The sequence below is a fragment of the Bubalus kerabau genome, chromosome 6 (genome assembly GCF_029407905.1).
Source record: "Bubalus kerabau isolate K-KA32 ecotype Philippines breed swamp buffalo chromosome 6, PCC_UOA_SB_1v2, whole genome shotgun sequence".
Classification (NCBI taxonomy): domain Eukaryota; kingdom Metazoa; phylum Chordata; class Mammalia; order Artiodactyla; family Bovidae; genus Bubalus; species Bubalus kerabau.
In genome coordinates this window covers 67,804,227-67,827,538 of record NC_073629.1, presented here as the reverse complement: position 1 = coordinate 67,827,538, position 23,312 = coordinate 67,804,227, and the positions used below count along the sequence as shown (strand labels likewise).

Genomic DNA, 23,312 nt, shown 5'->3' with positions numbered 1-23,312 from the left:
GGACTTCAGTTGTTAATTCATACAAACATTTTGTTTTACAAAGGAGGAAACTGAAACTCAGAGAGGATAAGTAATTTGGCCAGTGTTTTATTGCTAGTTTATTAGCAGTTTGGTCAGGACTCCCTAGTCCTTTGGAGAACTTACTAATACTGAATTTGGAATTATTTGTGTAATTTTTCACATATAATCTGACTTTCCCCACCCTCACTAAAATTAACACACTAAATTAAGCTCTGTCAGGGCAGGAACTGCCTGTTTTGTTCTCTGCTGATCCCCAATGCCTGGCACAAGCTCTTGTATATAATAAGTACATAATAAATATATAAATAAAAATTAGATAAAGGAATGAGTAATGGATGGGTGGATAAATAAATATGTATATAGATTCTACTATGATTTAGATATTAGTGCTTGGTTTGGGAGCTGCAAATGAGAATAAGTCTGATGTCCAGAAAAGAGGCAGACACAGAAACCAAGGCCCAAGGATTGATCCACTCTGGGAAACTGTGTTCTTCTTCTAGAATGGGAAGGCAGCCTTGGGTAATAGGGGCTGAAAGCCTCAGCCCCAGACTCCTTTATGAACTTCTGCATGATCCAAGACACGATCTTCACTCAAGACCTTGCACACCATTGCCCCCTAGATGACTGCATATTGAATTTCTGTTCTGTTTTATTTTAAAAGAGTGGCTCATAGTAAGTTAAAAATACAACAATGTGTACACAATTTCAGTGGAACAAATGACTCACAGTTCAAATCACATGAAGGGAAATGACTATAAGTCAACTGTGAACATACTGGTTCCAGAATAATTTAAGGCACTAGCCTGCCTAGTTCAACGAAAGCACCAGTGGAGTCTTTCCCATACATGGTTCACAATCATGTGAAGAATTGATTTCCCAGGCTCGTTAGGATCCTTCTGATGTTGCCATTTGGTGCTGCGATAACATTGTCAGGCTGAGTTGTTTTTTCCATCGAGAAAAGTACCAAAGCTCTGATGAGATTCCTTCTCCCTATCTTCATATTCAAACTTTCAGTCATGAGAAGTCCAAGGCCATAAAGAAGTGCTCTCCATGCATATTAACCATATATCACCAATCCCTAACACTGTCATGGGTCAGGTATTTCAAAATTAAACACCTCATGTAGATGTTCAACAGTGGGCAATGGCCATCAGCAAATCGTTATCCATGGGTCAGTTCAATAATATAGGTCTTCTTTATAGAATAAAATACTTCAGAATGTTGGTTAAATAAAAAGATCAGATAACCAAGAAAAATAGTGTATCAAATATTAGAGTGTGTGGGAAATATATAACAGAGATATTTAACACACAATTCTTTAACTATTAACAGAAATAAAAAAAAAAAACTGGTTCTCTGAAAGAACCTGAGAGTTAAGAACAAAGTCTGTAGCAGTCTCAAGGGAAAAAAAGATGGAGTATTTATGCAGTTTGCATCCTGGCTGATAGAGACAGATAAATGACTAAAGTTGTGAGGTTTAATGTATAGAGTTGATAATCAACAACTGAAGTTGTTCTAAAATTTCAGGCACAAAGAGTAAAAGGAAGCAAACAGAAAGAGATCATTTGTTCTATCGCATGGGCATGTGAAAGTCTGTGGACTTACCTGGTGGTACAGCGATTAAGACTTTGTCTTCCAATGCAAGGGATGTAGGTCTGATCCCTGGTTGGGGAGCTAGGATCCCACATGCCTCACAGCCAAAAAAACAAAACATAAAACAGAAGCAAAATTGTAACAAATTCAATAAAGACTTTACAAAAAAGAAAGGGTGTCTGTGGATTAGGATTAATAAATTAGAGTTGTTCACAGAGTTGACTGAAACTATTTGCATATATGCATTCATGTTGTAAGGCTAATTCATACATATTCATATCAACATAACTGTGAAGATGATGACCAAAACAAGGTACAACTGGCACTATCAATGGACATGTTAAACTGTACAGGGTTGTTTACTGGTTTGGTCCAGCATCTTTTGGCCCCTGCCTGGAGGCTCATGACTGCCATAAAAGTAGTGATCGTTCACCATCAAATCATGTTTACTCAACAGAGAGCCTAAGAATTTAACAGGAATCTGTGAACTTTACTCACATTTTCACAAACAAAGAAAGTGAAATTATTTTGTCATTGAATATTTCATTCAGTATTCTCAAACTTTAGAGCATAGGTACCAAGTGGCTGCTATAGGAAATATTTTTTGCTTACAAAGATTCAAGGTATTTACTGGTTGAATGGCCTAATGGCATATGAAGCAAATGAGATAGCCAGTGAAATCCATCATTTTTTCAGTAATTAGAACAGCTTGAAGCTCTAGGCATTCATGCCTTGGTTCAAAGAAAAATAAGTCAACAAACCCATATTTACCAAGAGCCAAGGTAGCAACATTTTTTTGATGATCCAGCGGATGTTGGTAATTTGGTCTCTGGTTCCTCTGCTTTTTCTAAAACCAGCTTGAACATCAGGAAGTTCACAGTTCACATATTGCTGAAGCCTGGCTTGGAGAATTTTGAGCATTACTTTACTAGCGTGTGAGATGAGTGCAATTGTGCAGTAGTTTGAGCATTCTTTGGCATTGCCTTTCTTGGGATTGGAATGAAAACTGACCTTTTCCAGTCCAGTGGCCACTGCTGAGTTTTCCAAATTTGCTGGCATATTGAGCGCAGCACTTTCACAGCATCATCTTTCAGAATTTGAAATAGCTCAACTGGAATTCCATCACCTCCACTAGCTTTGTTTGTAGTGATGCTTTCTAAGGCCCACTTGACTTCACATTCCAGGATGTCTGGCTCTAGGTCAGTGATCACACCATCATGATTATCTGGGTCGTGAAGATCTTTTTTCTACAGTTCTTCTGTGTATTCCTGCCACCTCTTCTTAATATCTTCTGCTTCTGTTAGGTCCATACCATTTCTGTCCTTTATCGAGCCCATCTTTGCATGGAATATTCCCTTGATATCTCTAATTTTCTTGAAGAGATCTCTAGTCTTCCCCATTCAGAAGACGAAGATCATGGCATCTGGTCCCATCACTTCATGGGAAATAGATGGGGAAACAGTGGAAACAGTGTCAGACTTTATTTTTTGGGGCTCCAAAATCACTGCAGATGGTGACTGCAGTCATGAAATTAAAAGATGCTTACTCCTTGGAAGGAAAGTTATGACCAACCTAGATAGCATATTCAAAAGCAGAGACATTATTTTGCCAACAAAGGTCCGTCTAGTCAAGGCTATGGTTTTTCCAGTGGTCATGTATGGATGTGAAAGTTGGACTGTGAAGAAAGCTGAGCCCTGAAGAATTGAGAGTCCCTTGGACTTCAAGGAGATCCAACCAGTCCATTCTGAAGGAGATCAGCCCTGGGATTCCTTTGGAAGGAATGATGCTAAAGCTGAAACTCCAGTACTTTGACCACCTCATGCGAAGAGTTGACTAATTGGAAAAGACTCTGATGCTGGGAGGGACTGGGGACAGGAGGAGAAGGGGACAACAGAGGATGAGATGGCTGGATGGCATCACTGACTTGATGGACGTGAGTCTGAGCAAACTCCGGGAGTTGGTGATAGACAGGGAGGCCTGGCATGCTGCAATTCATGGGGTCGAAAAGAGTCGGACATGACTGAGCAACTGAACTGAACTGAATTGAACTGAAGGTGGCAACTTCACTTTGAAGTGGTTCATAAGAACTTATATGAGGAAGTTTTTAGGTCTGGTTTATTATCATAATTTCTAATACATAGAAGTGGCTTCCTGAAGATAATGAGAAGAAAGTTAAAGTGGTGAAGTGAGAATAGCAAGGACAAATTGAGAACTGGATATGGGGAGGGAGGAGCATTCACACTCCATCAGTTTATTCCAGGGATAAGATTGTTCCACCACATCTTCACACAAGCTCCAATGACAAACTGTTGTCACAGTTATAATATCTCAATGCATGGATATTAATTATCATTCTCATTCTAGTATTCCATGTATTGATACCACATCTTATAAAAACATCATTTATTAGAACAGAAGTCTACAGGATTATATGGGAAGCAGTTGTTCCATGCTGCAGAAATCAAGGAAAGCTTTATGAAGAGGATTATTTTCCATCAAAAGCCTTGAAGCAGGAGGAATATAGATATGCAGAATTGAGGAGGTATTCCAGGCAGAAAGAAGAGCCTGAGCAAAGGAAAATGGCATCAGGCAAATGTATCCAAGGAATAGGAAGCAAATCAGTTTATCTGAGCTTACAATGTGGGAGAGGGAACAGTGGATAATTAGGATCAGGGTATTAAATGATAGAATACAAAATCCAGGAAGCAATGAACTGAAATTTGGAAGCAAAGAGTTAGGTTGAGTTTCAATTCTGCACTAATGAGCTCCATTAACTCTCAAATAACTCAAGGAGTTAAAAATTAGTATTCTTATTTTTGTAATAGAGAAAACTGAGGCTTAAACTTTTGAATAACTTATAGATATCAGATAGCTGCATAAGAAAGAGACAAGAGTGGAAATTAGGACTCCATGGCCAATAATGTTCTTTCCACGCTCCTCTAGCATCCTCTGCTCCTTTGTCACCTTTAATTTAATAGCCTTTACTTCTGTGGACATGATGAGCATTTTGCCACACGAACTGTGTCTTTGTTTCCTAAAACCCTAGCACAGTGCTTAAAAAAAAAAAAAAAAAGAAAATATATATAACCCATAAATGTTAGCTGAATGAAAGAATGAGTATCTAGCAACCTGTTTTAATGGCAGAATTGAGCCCAGGAGAGAGGCCAAGGCTGGAAATAAACAGATGTAGAAGACATCTGCTAAGAGGTCATTGGTGTAGCCAGCAGATAGATGAGTTAATATGTGGTTGTAATAAATTCGAAGACCATTTAATGAACACATTGACTTCAAGTGAGCGTAAGAATATTTTCTCTTTCTACTCATATTGAAAAGTAGCTATCAAGTACAAAGATAGGATGACTGTCCCCATGAAGCTCCCAGGGTCAGGTTAGGAAGCATCTTCTTTTGAAGGCAGGTACTCAGGATAACAGTGATTGACAAAAACTTCCTGTTATCTTTTCACAAATACAGTTTTAACATTGGAACTTTCAGCATTTCGTTAGCATGAAATAATCTTCACAGACAACACCTGCTAATTTCTGAAAATTACAAATGAGACTGTTGTGAAAGACAAGAGAAGAACAATTCAAAATTTCCCTAAAAGGAATGTGCCATGGTCTTGTGCCCTGTTTTCTAGAGATAAGTGATGACCTCTGGGAATCCATTTGGAGCTTATAATGTAAAAAGAGATTAACGGGTGAGAAGCTTTGTTTTACTTAAAAAATGGAAATGTAGTAATGGCCAACAGTTTTTCAGAAAGGCATAAACAAGATCATAACAACCTTTTTTTGTGCTGATGAGTGTGATTCTGCAAAACCAGTGACCGGAGGCAATCGAATGAAAAGACACCTAGCACCAATTATCAGGGATTAGTAGACACTCTGTTAGTTTGATTGACTTAAATTGCATCCTGTTTTATAGCCATAGGCATGAGAGATAATAGAGAAGGCAGTTGGAATGCTCAAGCATTGAATTACAGTCAGGAAAAGAGAAAGCTTGTATTTATACTTGATGCAGTTAGTCCCTCCACCACCCCTCATCAAGGCTTATCAATATAGATGGAGTTTTAAAATTATAGTCCTAAAAAATAATGGAGGAAGTGAATTTTCAAATTCAAACTATATCAAACAATGGGATTGCAGAAGAAGTAATATTTAAATTTATTATTAATTACTCAAATCATCATTTTTTTTATTTTTTAAATTTTATTTTATTTTTAAACTTTACAATTTTGTATTAGTTTTGCCAAATATCGAAATGAATCCGCCACAGGTATACTTGTGTTCCCCTCAAATCATCATTTTAGAATATTTTTTATGTACAAGACCCTGTGATAAGCTGCATAATGGCACAACCATGAAGACACATTTGGGGGGCTGCAGCAGATGATAGCAACCAAAGTACATAAATCCTATACACAGTGCAGTATAAATACAGGTTTTCCCCACTCTGCGAAATTAGAGTTTTCCAATTAAACCTTTTGTAAGCCAAAGTGGTGTAAAGCAAAGAAGCAGCTACCATAGGACACACCTTGCTAGTGAATGCACACAGTCAAGGCATGGCTATCATCAAAAAGGCAATAACAAGAAATAACAAGTTTCAGTGAGAATGTGGAGAAAACAGAACACTTGTATACTGATGGTGGGGATATAAATTGGTGCAAACCACTATTAAAATTTCTCTATAAAATCTACTATGGAGGTTCCACAAAAGATTAAAAACAGAATTACCATACAATCCAACAATTCCAAGTATTTATTTGAAGAAAATAAAAACACTAATTCAAAAAGATCCATGCACCTCCTATGTCTTTGCAGCATTATATACAATAGGCAATATTTGGTAGGAGCCTAAGTGTCCATCAATAGATGAATAGACAAAGAAGATGTGGTCTATATATGCAATGGAATATTTCTCAGCCATTAAAAGGAAGGAAATCTTACCATTTGCAACAACATGGATGAACCTCAAGAGTAGTATGCTTAGTGAAATAAGTCAAACAGAGAAAGACAAATACTATATGATTTTACTTATATGTAGAATCTAAAAAGCAAAACAAATGAACAAGAAAACAAAACATTAGCAGAATCACAGATACAGAGGACCAAAGTGGTGATTGCCCACGGGTTGTGGGGGACAGGCAAAACAGGTGAAGGAGATTAAAGGGTACACACTTCCAGTTACAAAACAAATAACTCACAGGGATGTAATGTGCAGCATAATAATAATTTTGTACGGTGACAAAAGATAACTAGACACTGTGATCATTTCTTCATGTAAAAAAAATTTCAAGCCACTATATTGTACACGTGAAGCTAATGTAATAGTGTAGATCAATTATAATTCAAAAATAAAATAAGAATGTTAAAAAATAATAAGTCAAGATAAACACAGGTGCTTACAAATGCAGTTCCAAGCCTTAGCAGTTTGATGCTAAGATGCTGAGTAGTTGATGCTGAGTAGATGAGGTAGTTCCCAGGGAAGGAGCTTGGCGGCGCCACTCTCACTGCTCAGGCTGTGGGCAGCCTCTATAACACTAGCTGCAAAACGAATGCTGAACACTACTTTTCATTTTCTCCTTTTTCACAAAAGCAAAAATCCCTGAATTTCTTTTAGTTAGAAGTACTAATATAAGTCTTTCATAAAAGCAAAGGGACATAAAGCAAACTATCAAAATCCAGGGGATACCTGTACAAGCACAATCTAGAGAGCTTGAAGGAAGAGACAACTTAAATCCACCAGGGCTAAATATAGATGGCTTTTATAAAGAAGGTTCATTTAAGTGGATCCATGTAGCTATGAGACTGTTGCACTGAGTGGAAAAACAGGAAACTAATAATAAGTTGAGGGAATGAAATAAGTAAGGGCTCAGAAGTACAAAAGTATAGGATGCATGTGAAGTGAAAGTCACTCAGACGTGTCCAACTCTTTGCGACCCCATGGACTATACAGTTTATGGAATTCTCCAGGCCAGAATACTGGAGTGGGTAGCCTTTCCCTTCTCCAGGGAGGGAATCTTCCCAACCCAGGGATTGAACCCAGGTCTCTGGCATTGCGGGCAGATTCTTTACCAGCTGAGCTACAAGGGGAGCCCAAGAAAACTGGAGTGGGTAGCCTATCCCTTCTCCAGGGGATCTTCCCCACCCAAAAACTGAACCAGGGTTTCCTGCATTGCAGGCAGATGAGCTATCAGGGAAGCATAAGTCCATAGGATGCATAGGTCACATGTAATCAGTCTAGTGGAAGATACACCTAGTAAGGTAAACGGGAATGAAATTATAGAGGGCTTGGAATTCCATGCTAAAAAATCACAAGTCATTCCCTACACAAGCACTTTCCAATAGAATTTCTTGTGATGACAGAAATGTTCTGTATTTGTATCTATATCTATGTTGTGGTGGTGGTTTAGTTGGAAGTTGTGTCCAACTCTTTTTGCGACCCCATGGACTGCAGCCCCTCAGGCTCCTCTGTCCATGGGATTTCCCAGGCAAGAATACTGGAGTGGGTTGCCATTTCCTTCTCCAGGGATCTTCCCCACCCAGAGATCAAATCCACATCCCCTACATGCAGGCAGATTCTTTACAACTAAGCCATCAGAGAAACCCCCTCCTATATCTATATTTATGTCTAATTCCACCCAACATGGTGAGCATTAGCCATACAAGACTATTTCATACTAAATATGGCTAGTTCATCTGAGAGACTGAAGTTTTAATTTTATTATTTTAAAATTATTATTGAATAATGTGTTACATTTGAATAGCCTTATGTGGCTATTGTATTGTATTGAACAGTGCAGACAATGGTAGCCACTAAAATGTTTACACAAGAGAGTGGCATGATTAGAGAAATGCTTCAGTATTAGTTTTCCTTTGCACAATCTAAAATGTTGACTTATTTGGGGAAAAGATTTCTTTAATCACTGCCCATATAATCGGTACAAGATCTTCAGTTTTCTGATTTCACCTAATTAGAAAAACAGTGTGAGTGCTAATTAATTTATTATAGAAGAACAGTTAATAGAGAAAGTGTGGCTAAATGAAAAAGGTTTTAAAAAAACAGTAGCAGATGGTAAATTCTGTAAGTGTTTAAAATTTCTAGCACACCAACATGAATGCCTTATGACTCTTGAGAAACAACACATTTCTCCTTGGATGGAAAGATTATATCTTACTCATCCTGAGCTAATTAATGTATGTATTACTAATAGACTGTTCATAAGATACATAGCAAAACACAAAAATAAGCAATGTGCACATTTAGAAGGGCATACTTGTTCTGACACAAATGTGTGATTTAGAAATTTTAGGCCTCTAGGCTCACAAAATTGCCATTTTTCCATAATGATAAAAAAGAATAATAAAAACACAAATATGTTATTTGCATTCTGTGAAAACAAAAAAAATACTGATGTCATAAATTTGTTTTTCTCTGGGGCATCTATGAGATTCAAAAAAGCTTTTACTTCAAAGCTTCTGTCAGAATATTTATTTAAATCAAAATGAAATATGCTTCTCTATGTATTTTAGCTATAGAATTTTAATTTAGAGGCAGCTTGGAGTTCAAGTTGTTTCCTTATTTATCGTAGCACAGTTAGGTTAACTGGTGAAAATTTGATGGATTACAGATTTACCAGTGTTCTTGACTGGAGAATCCCAGGGATGGGGGAGCCTGGTGGGCTGCTGTCTGTGGGGTCACACAGAGTCGGACATGACTGAAGCGACTTAGCAGCAGCAGCAGCAGCAGGTAAATAGTCATGCTGATGAATAGACACTGAAATTCTAAAACATAAAATTCCAAGTATGTTCCTGAAATAAGCGGAAATGTCTTCTGCTTGCACAAAGATGAGATGGTTAGACAGTATCACTGACTCAACGGACATGAATTTGAGCAAACTCTGGGAGATAGTGAGGGACAGGGAAGCCCGGTGTGCTGCAGTCCACAGGGTCACAGCGAGTCGGACATGACTGAGCGACTGAACAACGACAACTTGCACAAGAGGCTGATTTGATGCCACATGCACCTCAACCCAACATGAGCTCAGACGGCTGCGTGTAAGCCGAAGGTTGTGGATGAAAGAGAAATGTGGTCACTAGATAGCAGAGAGAACTCACCATGTGCCAGGCCCCCTTCAGAGCAAGTCAAAATTCCCTTCCATGTATCTGCTTTTCTAAGTTAGCAAGCTACTGCAGCCAATTAGCTAACAGTCTCCGACTAACCCCAGGCCAAAAAACATGAAGTCATCCTGGATGTTTTCTCTTTGTCTCATACACCACATGCAATCTGTTCAAAGATTCTGCTTGTTCTATCTCCAAAATATACCTAGAATCTAACCAGCTCTCATTGCCTGTACTGACTTCGTTTCTTATCTGAATCACATAGCCTCCCAGCTGTTCTCCCTGCTCCTACCTTTACCTTCTGCCCTATTCCCTAGACTAGCAAACAGATGTGCCTTTTAAAATGAAAGTCAGGCAGAAAATAAACTTACAGTTACCAAAGGGGGAAGGTGCGAGGGAAGGGATAAATTAAGAGGCTGGGATTGACATAAACACACTACAAGCGGGCACTAGCAGTAAAGAACTCGCCTACCAATGCAGGAGATATAAGAGATGCTGGTTCAGTCCCTGGGCTGGGAAGATCTGGAGGAGGGCGAGGCAACCCACTCCAGTATTCTTGTCTGGAGAATCGCATGTACAGAGGAGCCTGGTGGGCTACAGTCCATAGGGTCTCAAAGAGTTGGACACAACTGAAGTGACATAGCACACAATATGTAAAATAATCTACAAGGACCTACTGTACAGCACAGGGAATTCTACTCAATGTTCTACAACCTGGATGGGAAAAGAATCTGAAAAAGAATAGATATGTGTACACCTAAAACTGACACAACATTGTAAATCAGCTCTGTGTGTAAGTGTGTGCATGCTCAGCCGTGTCTAACTCTTGCAACCTCATGGGCTGTAGTCTGCCAGGCTCTTCTATATGACATCAGTTACATGTGGAATCTAAAAAATACACCAACTAGTGACTATACCATAAGAGGCAGACTCACAAATATAGAGAACAAACTGATGGTTACAGAGGACGGGCAATATAAGGGTAGGGGATTGGGAAATATAAATTGTTGGGTATTGCACAACATAAGGAATACAGCCAATATTTTATAATAACTGTAAATGGAAAGTAACCTTTAAAAATTGTATAAATTTTAAATTGTAACTGACCTCTGGCCCTCCTTGCTCTCCTCTGCTTTTTTTTGCCCATGGTATCTATCATGTTCTAACAATCTATAATATACTTATGATTTTTGACATACGTATTTTAATGTTTCCCCCTTTTAGATACATGTTCCATGCATGTGTTTTATTTGCCTATGTGCCAAGTAGCACAGCAGTGCCTACACATACTAGGAACTCAAGAAATATTTGCCTGTATGAATTATCATAAAACACTACTTTTATTCTAATTTGTGTATCCTAATTATGTATTTATAAGCCATTACATTTCTAGACATTATGAAGACATTGCTTGAACTAGATTTTCATAATATCTAAACTCCCATGTGGTAAATCAAGAATCCCTACAAATGATATTAACCCTTTCAAGTCATGATGGTATAATTTTAAAAGGTTTCAAGCTTCTTTGTTTCAAAAAATATTAGAAAGTTTACTTTTCCTGCTAGGCTATCTTTTTAAATTTCGTTGAGTCCTAAGCATTCTATACATACAGCTATAGATAATTCATTCCTGCACTCGTGTGTATCTATTTTAGGCCAGGCATTGTCCAAAGCACTGGGAAAATAAAGATTTCTAGAACATGGTCTCTGATGTTGAAAAGCTGATGAAAAGCTCAAAATCTTATAGTGAGAGTCTAAGCTGTAAATAAGTTATTACTTACAAATGACACCGTGTTGATAGCCACAGTTTGACTTTAAGTGCATTAATAAAGCACAGGCTAAGGGAGATGGATTGCAAATTCACTTCTGATCTATTTATTAAATGATAAATTCACATGGAACTGTTAGGCGGGCATGGAATTTAAAATGAGATGGTCTTGGGTTTGAACCCCATACTACACCACCTTTCAATTTTCAACATATATCTTTATTGAAGTGTGATATACATACAGAGAAGCACAAGTTCTATTTGCACAGCTGAATGCATTTTCACAAGATGAGCACACCCATGTAATCTGTACCCAAATCAAGGAGCAGAACATGAACCATATCCCCCCAATCCTTGAGTTCTGTCTCTTCATTCCCCTGTGGTTAGCCACTGACCTGATTTCTAACAGCATAGGCTCTTCTGCCTGTTTTTAGAACACTGTATAAATGCAATCATCCAGCTTGTATCTTTTTGTGCCTGGTGTTTAACCAGTATTATGTCTGTGAGGTTCATCCATGTTGTTCCATATAGTTGTAGACTGTTTATCCTTGTTGCTTTTGTGAATCTAACACAATTTATGTGTTCTACTGTTGGTGAATATTGGAGTAGCTTCTAGTTTAGGGGTTACTTAGAATAGTGCTTCTGTGAAAATTCTTTTGGTAAATACAAAAATGTATCAGCTTTAACAGGTATTCCCAGTTTTCTGAGGTGGTTCTGCAAGTTTACATTCCCCTAGTAGTGAATGTGAGTTCTGATTACTTTTAAACTTTCCAAGTGCTTTTTTTAAAAAACATATACATAATTTTATAAGTCATGAACCTTTGAGTCCCCACCATAACAGCCTACGTCCACATAGCTACTTCTATCATATTATTAAAACATATTACATTTACCTGTACATGTACTCAAATATTACAAGCCCATCTCTTCCTACCATGCAGTGAACCTCTTGAGTCTTGCTGTTTATATTCCCAAGTCTAAACACAGGTCTGGAACACACAAAGTTATTTCATAATTGTTTGATCAATGAATGTATTAACTAATGAATAGACAGATAAGTATATAGGATTTTCCTGTTCTTAGTGTACAAAATACATACTTGGAAATTTTCCTAACACTTTCAGATGTTGTAGGGGAAGTTTCAATCTCTTATCTCTGACCTCCAATAATGTGAGAATTCCTAGAGATCGTTGAGATCCAGAATCCAAGTGTCTGGCTCAGCTACTCAACCAGTGTGGAGAAAAAAACCAAGCATAGGGAAATTCCTCTTTGGCTGAAGAATTGTGTTACACACCTTTATTTTAGTTTGCATTTACCCCAGATTCCAAATATGTGCATTCCATATTTGCAAAAAAGTAAAAGCCTCAGAAAGATTTTCTTAAAAAACATGTAAATAAGTGGCATATTTATCAGGCCAATTACACAATGTGTGACATCTCGTATATTTAGATTTTTTTTCTATATTCACAATATAGACAATTTTTTCTATATTCACAATTTAGACAACTTTTTCTATATTTATAAATGGCTCTGAAAATACAAATGGCCCAGTGGGTTGTCAATTAGTGAGGGAAATAAAATAATTAGGAGAGGGATACTAGGGGGGGAAGGTTGTACAAAATGAGAGAAATTCAACATTCATGATTTCAGTAAATAGGAATGTTGAGTTCAACCTCTGAACCATGAATAATCTTTCAAATAGAAAAGGACCTTGAGCAATTAGAAAAATCTATAGAGTTAAACTTGTCATTATACAAGTTTCCCCTCAAACATAAAATAATATCTGCTGAGAAAAGAATGGAAGGAAGGGAATAAGAACAGAAGAATGGAAGGACTCTCGATGAATACTGAAAGGTACAAAATAAAAAATGGTTGCAGGCCTTTGTACTGGCAACTCACTCCAGCATCCTTGCCTGGAAAATCCCATAAACAGAGGAGCCTGGCGGGCTACAGTGCACAGGGTCACAAAAGAGTCAGACACGACTGCAGCGACCGAGCACCCACACGTGCAGGGCCTTTGTCACCTTGAAAGGCATGATATAATGATGTTCAAAGGGGTGAGGATGCATAGGGATTTGCAGCTGGACTCATGGTAACTACTAGTATAACCTGGGGATTAGGCCCTCTGAATATCCGTTATTTCATTTATATAATGAAAATAATACATATCTCAGAGGTTGATTTAAGAACCGAATATGGCATATGTAACACTTTGTATATACTTCATGGCAAGTAGAAAGGTAAAAAGTAGCAAGAGTGGCAGATTTATTTCCTTGGGCTCCAAAATCATTGTGGACAGTGACTATAGCCATGAAATTAAAAGACACTTGCTCCTTGGAAGGAAAGCTATGACAAACCTAGACAATGTATTAAAAAGTTGAGACATCACTTTACCAACAAAGCTCTATATAGCCAAAGCTCTGGTTTTTCCAGTAGTCATGTATAGATGTGAAAGTTGGACCATAAAGATGGGTGAGTGCTGAAGAACTGATGCTTTCAAATTGTAGTGCTGGAGAAGATTTTTGAGAGTCCCTTGGACAGCAAGGCGATCAAACCAGTCCATCCTAAAGGAAATCAACCCTGAACACTCATTGGAAAGACTGATGCTGAAGCTCCAAAACTTGGCCACCTGATGTGAAGAGCCAGCTCATTATAAAAGACCCTGATGCTGGGAAAGATTGAAGACAAAGGAAGAAAAGAGCGGTTGAGGATGAGTTGGCTAGATAGCATCACTGACTCAATGGACATGTATTTCAGCAAACTCTGAGAGATAGTGGAGGACAGAGGAGCTTGGGCTTGCTGCAGTCTATGGGATTACAGTCAAACACAGCTTAGTGACTGAACACAACAATAAATTATACTTTATAAAGTGCTTATCACAATGTCTGACTCAGAACACTCAACAAATTTTTACTTTGTCTTATGGTCAAATTTGTCATCACATCATTACTGTCAACTAAACCAAGTGCTTATGGAGGATCCTCAGGTTCCTCTCCCAGAGTGAGGAACTACAGCATGAGAAATATTTGATGTTTTATCGGTAAAAATTTTCTGCAGTTAAACTGGCCCCATTTAAATTATAGATGGAATAAATATCTGTTATGAATATATGAGAATTTAAGCATGGAGCTCCAGCCATCTCTGTGGGGGTTGGGAAGTGCTGTCCTGGGCATAGGGCCCTTGAGTCGTCTTTGTGTGGATGGAGCCAATGGGCTCTACTCTTAGACAGATGCTTCATGGGGACAGATCAAGGTTCAGCCCTTTGCTGAGATACAGCCTGTGTGTCAGCAGTGAGCCAGAGAAGCAGTCTCACCAAAAGGATCCTCCTCAAGAATGTCTGGACCTTTGGAAAGTTCTAGATATCACCTCAAAGGCTATTGCTATTCCCACTTCCTCTGCTGCTTCCAGCAAACAATTTGAACTCCACCTTCTTGCTTCAAATCAACAATTAAGCATATTTGATTTTCATCATTACATTTATCAACATCTGATATATTCTCACTTATGTCTTTGGTGAGACAGGTATTAGTTGTTTATCTGCCCTTCATGTATCAGTATCTGATGTTGTTTATGCATTCTTATTTGCTTACTGTCCATCTGCACTTCTTACACACACTCCCCAGGAGAATAAGAATTCATCAAAAGTGAAAGTTGCTCAGTCATGTCCAACTCTTTATGACCCCAAGGACTGTACAGTCCATGGAATTCTCCAAGCCAGAATACTAGAGAGGATAGCCTATCCCTTCTCCAGGGGATATTCCCAACCCAGGAATCGAACTGGGGTCTCCTGCATTGCAGGCAGATTCTTTACCAGCTCAGCTACTGGGGAAGCTCAAATAGCAGGAACTGTGTCTGCCTTATTCCCTGCTATATAACCCAGCACACTCTCCTAGCACAACATGGGAGAGAAGAGATTCTGCCTGGAGACACTGCAGTAAGCATCCTGATTTGTTGAAGCATGCAAGAACATATCCCCAAGTAAACAAATGGCAAAGGGCCAAGAACCCATTATATACCTACAATATATATATACATGTAGATTTATATACTGGAGAAGGCAATGGCACCCCACTCCAGTACTCTTACCTGGAAAATCCCATGGACAGAGGAGCCTGGTAGGCTGCAGACCATGGGGTCGCGAAGAGTCGGACATGACTAAGCGACTTCACTTTCACTTTTCCCTTTCATGCATTGGAGAAGGAAATGGCAACCCACTCCAGTGTTCTTGCTTGGAGAATCCCAGGGACGGGGGAGCCTGGTGGGCCGCCGTCTATGGGGTCGCACAGAGTCGGACATGACTGAAGCAACTTAGCAGCAGCAGCAGATATATACACACATATCAGGAAGTGATGAGCCAGCTTTTCCATGGCAAGAATGTATTTGTTGTTCCTTGTCCTATTTCCTCTCTTCCAAACCATCAGCCTGGCTTTTAAGCATTATAGTTCCCCCATACAGCCCTTCCCTAACAGGCTACAACTCCCTTTGCAAAAGAAATTATGAATATCTTGCTTTTATCATACATCTGGAACATACTAAAAAGCCCTGATTGTCAGTGCATAAGGCTACCTGGAAATTCCTCATATCTCTCTCCAGTTACTGTGTTTTTCAGGCTATTTAGAATATTCAGTACAACGCAGTCTTTCTTATTCACTCATTTTATACAAGCAAGTTGTCATCCTTGCCTGACTACACTAAAGTGCATTTAGAATCACATATCCATTCAGGATCCATTCCTTCCTAGGAGAGTAGATGTGAGCTGTGTTCTTACCCATAAAGCGTGACTTGAAAGGTCCTGCAGAAAGTGACCTCTTCAGTCTTAGCTGCTTCATCTCAGCTGTGCCTGCTCATAATGTGCGCTAAGCTTTCATTCCGTGGACTCTGGTACTTACCAAGCACTGTTGCACAGGGAACACACAATGCTTCACAACTTCTATAATCTGCTCTTAAACAAGGTAGAGAACGTCAGTAGCTGGACTATAAATGATGTGGCATATTCTGAGAGCAGAAACCAATTTCTATGGAACACCTGCCTCATTTAAGGCTACCATAAGACACATGGTTTCATAAGTCCTCAGAAAACTTCGTAAACTTTATAAAACTCAATTAATTCTTGAGCTCCCTCCGTGGGGTAAAACAAAACTACCACTATAGAGAAGGCATGAGAAGCAGTTTTACTGTAACCAGAAATAGAACCAAGAAAAGATCTGCAAAGATTAACTTGAAATGGACATCCAGACAAGATTTCTGGAAGCAGGTGCGGTGTCCTCTCTCTCCCTGGCCCAACCCCAGATGGCAATTCCTATCAGAGCCTTCTTTCCTCTGACAAGCCTTCCCACGTGTCAGGCCTTGCACAGAGCTAGAGGTCATGTTCCCAGGGTGACAGGGACCATCTTCCAAGCAGGCAACGAAATAACATCGTAATGGGGAAAATGAGTTCCCATTGGAGATGGGAGGAGGATGGTGCACCTTGATAATGGTTTGTAACAGAAGATGCTTGACCAGTAAACGCTGTTTTATCACATCCACCCATACCCACCCCAGGGTGCTCCAATGGCCTGTGGTTCACCAACCCGCACATTCCTCCCATCAAATTAATGGTGGCGCCCATCCACCTACTAAGCATGTTTCCAACTGAAGCAATCTCCGACTCTCCACCACCACCCACTTCTCCACCTTCCTATTTCTCTCTACAGACGTAATTACTAGTTGATTACTTACTAATCCTTCCGTTATGAGAAGGCAATGGCACCCCACTCCAGTACTCTTGCCTGGAGAATCCCAGGGACGGGGGAGCCTGGTGGGCTGCCTTCTATGGGGTCGCACAGAGTCGGACACGACTGAAGTGACTTAGCAGTAGCAGTAAGGATTCGTAACACTAACAGGGAAAAACTGGAGACTAGCTGGTAAAACTTTCCTGAAAGGTAGGACTATCGTAAGGAGGATGGCGTCCACACCATCAGTTCCCTTGAACTCTTCACTCCCAACTAACTCCCTGTGAAAGATCGGTAACTTTAGAAATAAACCATAAATGCTGTGGTAATTAGGTTTCTTCCTGGGAGTTTCTTGGGCATTCAGGAGTAACTCGTGTGTGTGTGTGTGTGTGTGTGTGTGTGTGTGTGTGTGTGTAGAAGGGAAAGGGTGGCAGGTTCCTACAGACACGGACTCTGCTCCTTTGGCCACCTGATCCCAGGTGGCCGCGTGCCGGGGGCGGCGCGCAGGGAAGCACGGTGCCGGGGTGGCAGTGTGACACAGAGGGGTGTGACTGCGAGCCCCCCGCGCGCACCCGTACCCACCCTACCCCGCACCCCCCGCCCCGCAGCGTAACTGGCCGCTGCCGCCGCCGCAGACGGGGCTCGGGAGGTGCAGAGCACCGCGTGTGGAGCCGGAGAGGCGGGCGGGCTGCTGCCTGGCGTCCGCTGAACCGTCCTCCCTCCTCCGCTCTCTCCGCCTCTCCCCTGGCGGCCGCGCAGCCCGGAACCTGGGAAGCCGCGGCGCCGAGCCCGCAGCTCGGGCGCGGGGACAATCACAGAGGCGCGGGCGGCGGGAGCGCTGAGACCACAGTCCCCGCGGAGAGGCGGAGGGGAGCCCGGCCTGGGCTGGCAGGGCCGAGCGTGTGAGTGTTTGCGCGTGAAAGCCAGGGCTGCACGGTGCTCGGCACTGAAACCGCTGGCCCCGGCCCAGGTCGCCGCAGCCCCGGAGCCTCCCGTCTGCTCCCCAAGGCACGCGCGAAGCAGCCATGAACACCAACGAAGCCAAGGAGTATCTGGCCCGGAGAGAAATCCCTCAGCTTTTCGAGGTAGGTGGCTAGGTTTGGCAGAGACGGACGGGGAGATCGGGGCAGGGCATCCCCGAGGTTCTGGGTGAGGAAGCCGCGCCCCGTCCCACCTTGAAGACGAGGGGCACGCAAGTGAGGGCGCTTGCAGAAGCTTGCTAGCCTGCTTGCCCGGGGGTAGCTGCCTTTCTGGTGGATTGCCGGGTCCTTGGATGGCTCGGCTCTTGTCGGGTGGCTGGGCTCAGAAGCCCCCATCTCGAAAATCAAGTTTCAGTCTTCAAACTGGTTCTGAAAGCAGGCTGCCCCCCGCGCATCCCTCCGATGTGGACTCCCAGGGTGGGCTGCTGGCAGCGGCCGGCCGCGCACTCCGGGGGCGAGGATCAGGCCAGGTGGGTACCCTGGCGCCTAGCAACGAGCAAGGACTCTGAACCGAGGGGTCTAGAGTCTCAGGCCCTCCGCGCGCCGAGGGTCGGGACCCCCGCGTTGACTGGGAAGTGAGGATGAAAGGGGCCAGGACAAGGGATAGCTTGGAGGAGAGGGATGAAGATGCAAAAAAACAAATCCATACCCATTAAAGGCAGCGCTACCTCCCGGGTGGCAGTCACCCAACGCTGCTCTGCGCTTTCGGTGAATGAACTGCAGAGCACGTTTTCCCGTCGTCTTGAAGAGATGGTTCTTCTTCCTCACCTCCCCAGCCCATAGCTTTCGCCCGCCTTAACCAGCCCACCTAGAGAAAGCCAGTCCGAGAGGGAGTGGCGAGGCGTGCGTGACTCCTGTTGCTCTGTCTTCTTCCCACCGCAGAACAGCATCATCTGCACCAGGGCCCCCGGGGGATGGGGGACACTTTGAGAATGTGGGAGAGGAGGCTGGAGGATGAACTAGAACCTTGGTTAGTTCTAAATGACAGCCAACCTCCCGAGTTGTTTTGCTTCCTTTCCTTCTCTCTGTATTTGAATTTTAAAACATTCCTTAATCCTGTGTTTTTACTTAGGGTAAGAAAAAAAAAAAATGGAAGCAAGCCAGGTTTCATAGAGCGAGTCCTGAAACCAGGTCCCCCATTTCTGAAAGATGATAGACTATGGACTAATGTAGTAAACTAGAAGTGCATTGCTCTTTCTCCTATTTGAGCGGGGTTGTTCTGCTAAAAGGAATTTTATAACACTACTTGGAAAAATAATTTTGTCTCTGTTTTCCCAAATTGTCTTTAAATGGACCTCCATAATTACAGATCTTCCTTTTTGACTCACTTCTTAAGCCACCGATTTCAGGTCTATCTGAAAACAAGATGTCCAGGTAAATCACCCACTAAGCACAAGCCTAGTATGTGAAACTCAAGTCTAGCAAATGTGTCACTAATATTTGAAAATAATCAGGAGATGTTGCATAAGGATAGGTCTTGAGGGTTTGTAGGATTCTTGTTAAGAATTTTTCTTTGTTTCTATTTTCAAAAAGTAAACATGGAGATGAAGAGCTGTTTTGTCCATAAATACTACTACTGAAATCAGTGTCATTCCTAAAAGAGTAATTAGAATCATCTGCAGGAGGGTCACCTGATTGCAAAGTGCCACTTAAATAGTACTCCTATTTTCTTTATAAATGCGGGTACTGTTTTTCCCCTTGGTAACCGCAGAGAATTTTGATCGTTTGTGCATGAAAATCTACACTGTTTATGCAAATAAGCGATGGCAGGTGCTTTTGTTCAGGTGCTATGCTTTTCCTTGGCTTTTCTGCATATGAATGGGAGGTTACAAAATAGTACACACCCAGAACAGGAAGTCAATTTGCTTAGGTGAAATACAGAATTATAGAGTACTTAAATGCAATCCCAGGCAATGCAAAGATGGAAGGAGACTGCTGGTGACCTCCAAAAGCTCCATCCTTCCTGTAAGAAGAATCTGTGCTGTTCATAGCACAAGAGAAAAGTAAAACTTGGCAGTTCTCCATGTGATGAATGTAGATAGCAAAACCAAATGCTTTAAGTTTCCAAACTGGATTTTATCCTTCAAAATTGCAATACGGGTACCTATATAAAGTTTCTAGGTATGCAAAGTTTCAATTAAATATCTATCAAACCCAAAACATTGGACACAGTTGTAGATACTAGACACTGCTGTAGACCAAGTGAATGATTATTGAATCTGCATATTGTCAAGCAACAATCTGTATCTTACTGACATTTCAGATTTCTCTCTGACATGAGACGTCACATGAGCTAAAAGGATAAGTTCAAGTTTGGGATGTGTTTCCATTCCTAGATTAAATGTTTAAGGCAAAAATCACTTTTCCCTAATTTTGTCATGAAATCTTAACTCTAGTTAACTTTATGGTATGTATACTGATCTTGTGTCGTTGTACCTTACAGCAGAGATTTGGCAATCCATTTGAATACTGGGGAAAGTATCAAAATAGATTACTCAAGTTCTCAGAGGGTTAACTCAAATAGACTGAGTAAAACAATATCTGCTGGTTGTTTTGGATCCCTGATGGTGACTATTAGAAGAAAAGATTTAAATTATCTATGAAGGAGTGGACCTCATTCTCGCTTCTGATATCTGTACCCCTTTTGGAGTTAGATTCGGTTAGAGAGGGTGGAAACATATATTTTCCAGCAAACAATTCTTCATTGAGTATGTTCACTCATTTTAGGGCAATAAAAGGGATAAAAACTCAATGTCGGCTTAAAACTCAACATTCAAAAAATTAGGATCATGGCATCTGGTCCCAGCACTTCATGGCTGATAGATGAGGAAACAATGGAAACAGTGATTGACTTTATCTTTTTGGGCTCCAGAATCACTGCAGATAGTGACTGCAGCCATGAAATTAAAAGACACTTGCTCCTTGGAAGAAAAGCTATGACCAACCTAGATAGCATATTAAAAAGCAGAGACATTACTTTGCTGACAAAGGTCCATCTAGTCAAAGCCATGGTTTTTCCAGTAGTCATGTATGGATGTGAGAGTTAGACTGTAAAGAAAGCTGAGCGCCAAAGAATTGATGCTTTTGAACTGTGGTTTTGGAGGCGACTCTTGAGAGTTCCTTGGACTACAAGGAGATCAAACCAGTCAATCCTAAAGGAAATCATTCCTGAATATTCAATGGAAGGACTGATGCTGAAGCTGAAACTCCAACTTGGCCACCTGATGCGAAGAACTGACTCATTGGGAAAGACCCTGATACTGGGAAAGATTGAGGGCAGGAGGAGAAGGGGATAACAGAGGATAAGATGGTTGGATGGCATCACTGACTCAATGGCCATGAGTTTGAGCAAGCTCCAGGAGTTGGTGATGGACAGTGGGACCTGGCGTGTTGCAGTTCATGGGGTTGCAAAGAGTCAGACATGACTGAGCGACTGAACTAAGGGATAAAACAAAATTAAAGATCTAATCTCAGTTGGTAAAGAATCTGCCTGCAATGCAGGAGACCTGGGTTTGATCCCTGGGTTGTGAAGATCCCCTGGAGAAGGGATAGGCTACCCACTCCAGTATTCTGGCCTGGAGAATTCCATGGACTCTATAGTCCATGGGGTCGCAAAGAGTCGGATATGACTGAGTCACTTTCACTTTCACTTTCAATATTGAATGACTCAAATTGCAGTTGGATTACCTATGGGGCACAGATTTTCTAGCACTTTCTTTTTATCCCATATATGTTTTTGCAAGCTGTAGAGAGAGGAATATAGGAAATCAAAACCATTGAGTTGGAATCCTAGGCCTACAAGTTTCTAGCTGAGTAACCTAGGTCAATTCACTAACATCTCTGAACCCTGATTTCCTAGTCTATGAATGGGGATAATAATGCCACATAGGACTGAAAGTGCATTAAGTAAGCTAAAGCACGCAGATATACAGTAAGATGTAGAGTAAGTCCTGTCATGGAGTTAGCTACGTTAATGTAGGAGGAATGTGAGGAGTTAAACGCAATGTATGTGTGTGTGTGTGTGTGTGTGTGGATGTGAATGCCCAGGTTAGTTTTATCCACTCCCTCTGCAGTTGAACCCCTCAGATTGAACATTCTAACCTATATTATTTAGGGTTTCGGAGGACTAATGTACCTGGTAGAAACTGCCTACTATTTTGAGTAATTTGCACAAGAATAATTTGAAAATAAAGTGCTGTATTTAGAAAAGCTGTTAGCCTTTCAAAGAGTGTACGTTTTGTTTATTAATAACAATGATAATAATCCTCAATGCTTTCCATAAAACACTCCAAAAGAAAACATTTTTCACATCAGTTCAGCTCCCAGGAATGAGCATTTCCAAATTTGTAGCACTTATAGAAATTAATACTTGTGACATATCAGACACCAGGCTTTCTTCTGTTATTTCAATTACATATTGAAATATATACATTGTAGTGTATTATATAGTGAAATATACACATTGTAGTGATTTATTATATATCAAATAGATTTTTTGGAGTCAGTCTTTATGTTTTGAGTGAATTTTTTTTCTGATAAGAGAACAGTCCAGGATGTACCTGTCATGTACAAGGAAAAGTGTCAGAGGTTGGATATTGAGAAATAAATAAGACCCACACTGTATTGTTGAAGATTTTATAGGTTAGAAGAGAAGACCAAAACATAAACTGATGGTTTTAGTATGAATGACAGATAAGAGTTTTTTCTGGGTACAATGAACACCAAAGAAGGGGTCTGCAAGCCAACCCGAGGGCTCAGTGGGGACTTACTGATGATTATGATGGTGATTAAAACCATCAACATTTATTATTTACTATGTTCCAGGTGTTTCAATCCATAAATCACCCTCTGCAACTGAGGCTTGGAGACTTTAAGGATGGGTAGGAATGAAATCAATCATGACTGGCGCATTTTTACACACTGTACTTAATCTCATATTGATAGAGTTCTTCCATTTTAAACAATGCAGTTGGCCTTAATTGTTTTTGTTTTTGTTTTTTGGCCTTAGTTGTTTAAAGAACAGAGAATGCTGAGCTGAAAACTAACTGGTCAAGAATTTAAGGGGTTGTTTTAATTACTCAATAAAAGCATAATTTCAACTCGAATTGTTTATTTAAAAAAAA

At 40.7% G+C, this 23,312-nt stretch overlaps 1 protein-coding gene across 1 annotated transcript in view; it reads left to right on the top strand.

Moving 5' to 3' along the window:
• The first annotated feature begins 17,991 nt into the window (after positions 1–17,991).
• The window catches only part of AK5 (adenylate kinase 5), a 61,080-nt gene continuing 55,759 nt past the window's right edge, over positions 17,992–23,312 (top strand). Inside the window, exon 1 of the mRNA XM_055587106.1 lies at positions 17,992–18,294. Within this exon, the coding sequence (XP_055443081.1) occupies positions 18,235–18,294 (60 nt within the window). The 5' untranslated portion in view covers positions 17,992–18,234. The remainder of the gene's footprint in view (positions 18,295–23,312) is intronic.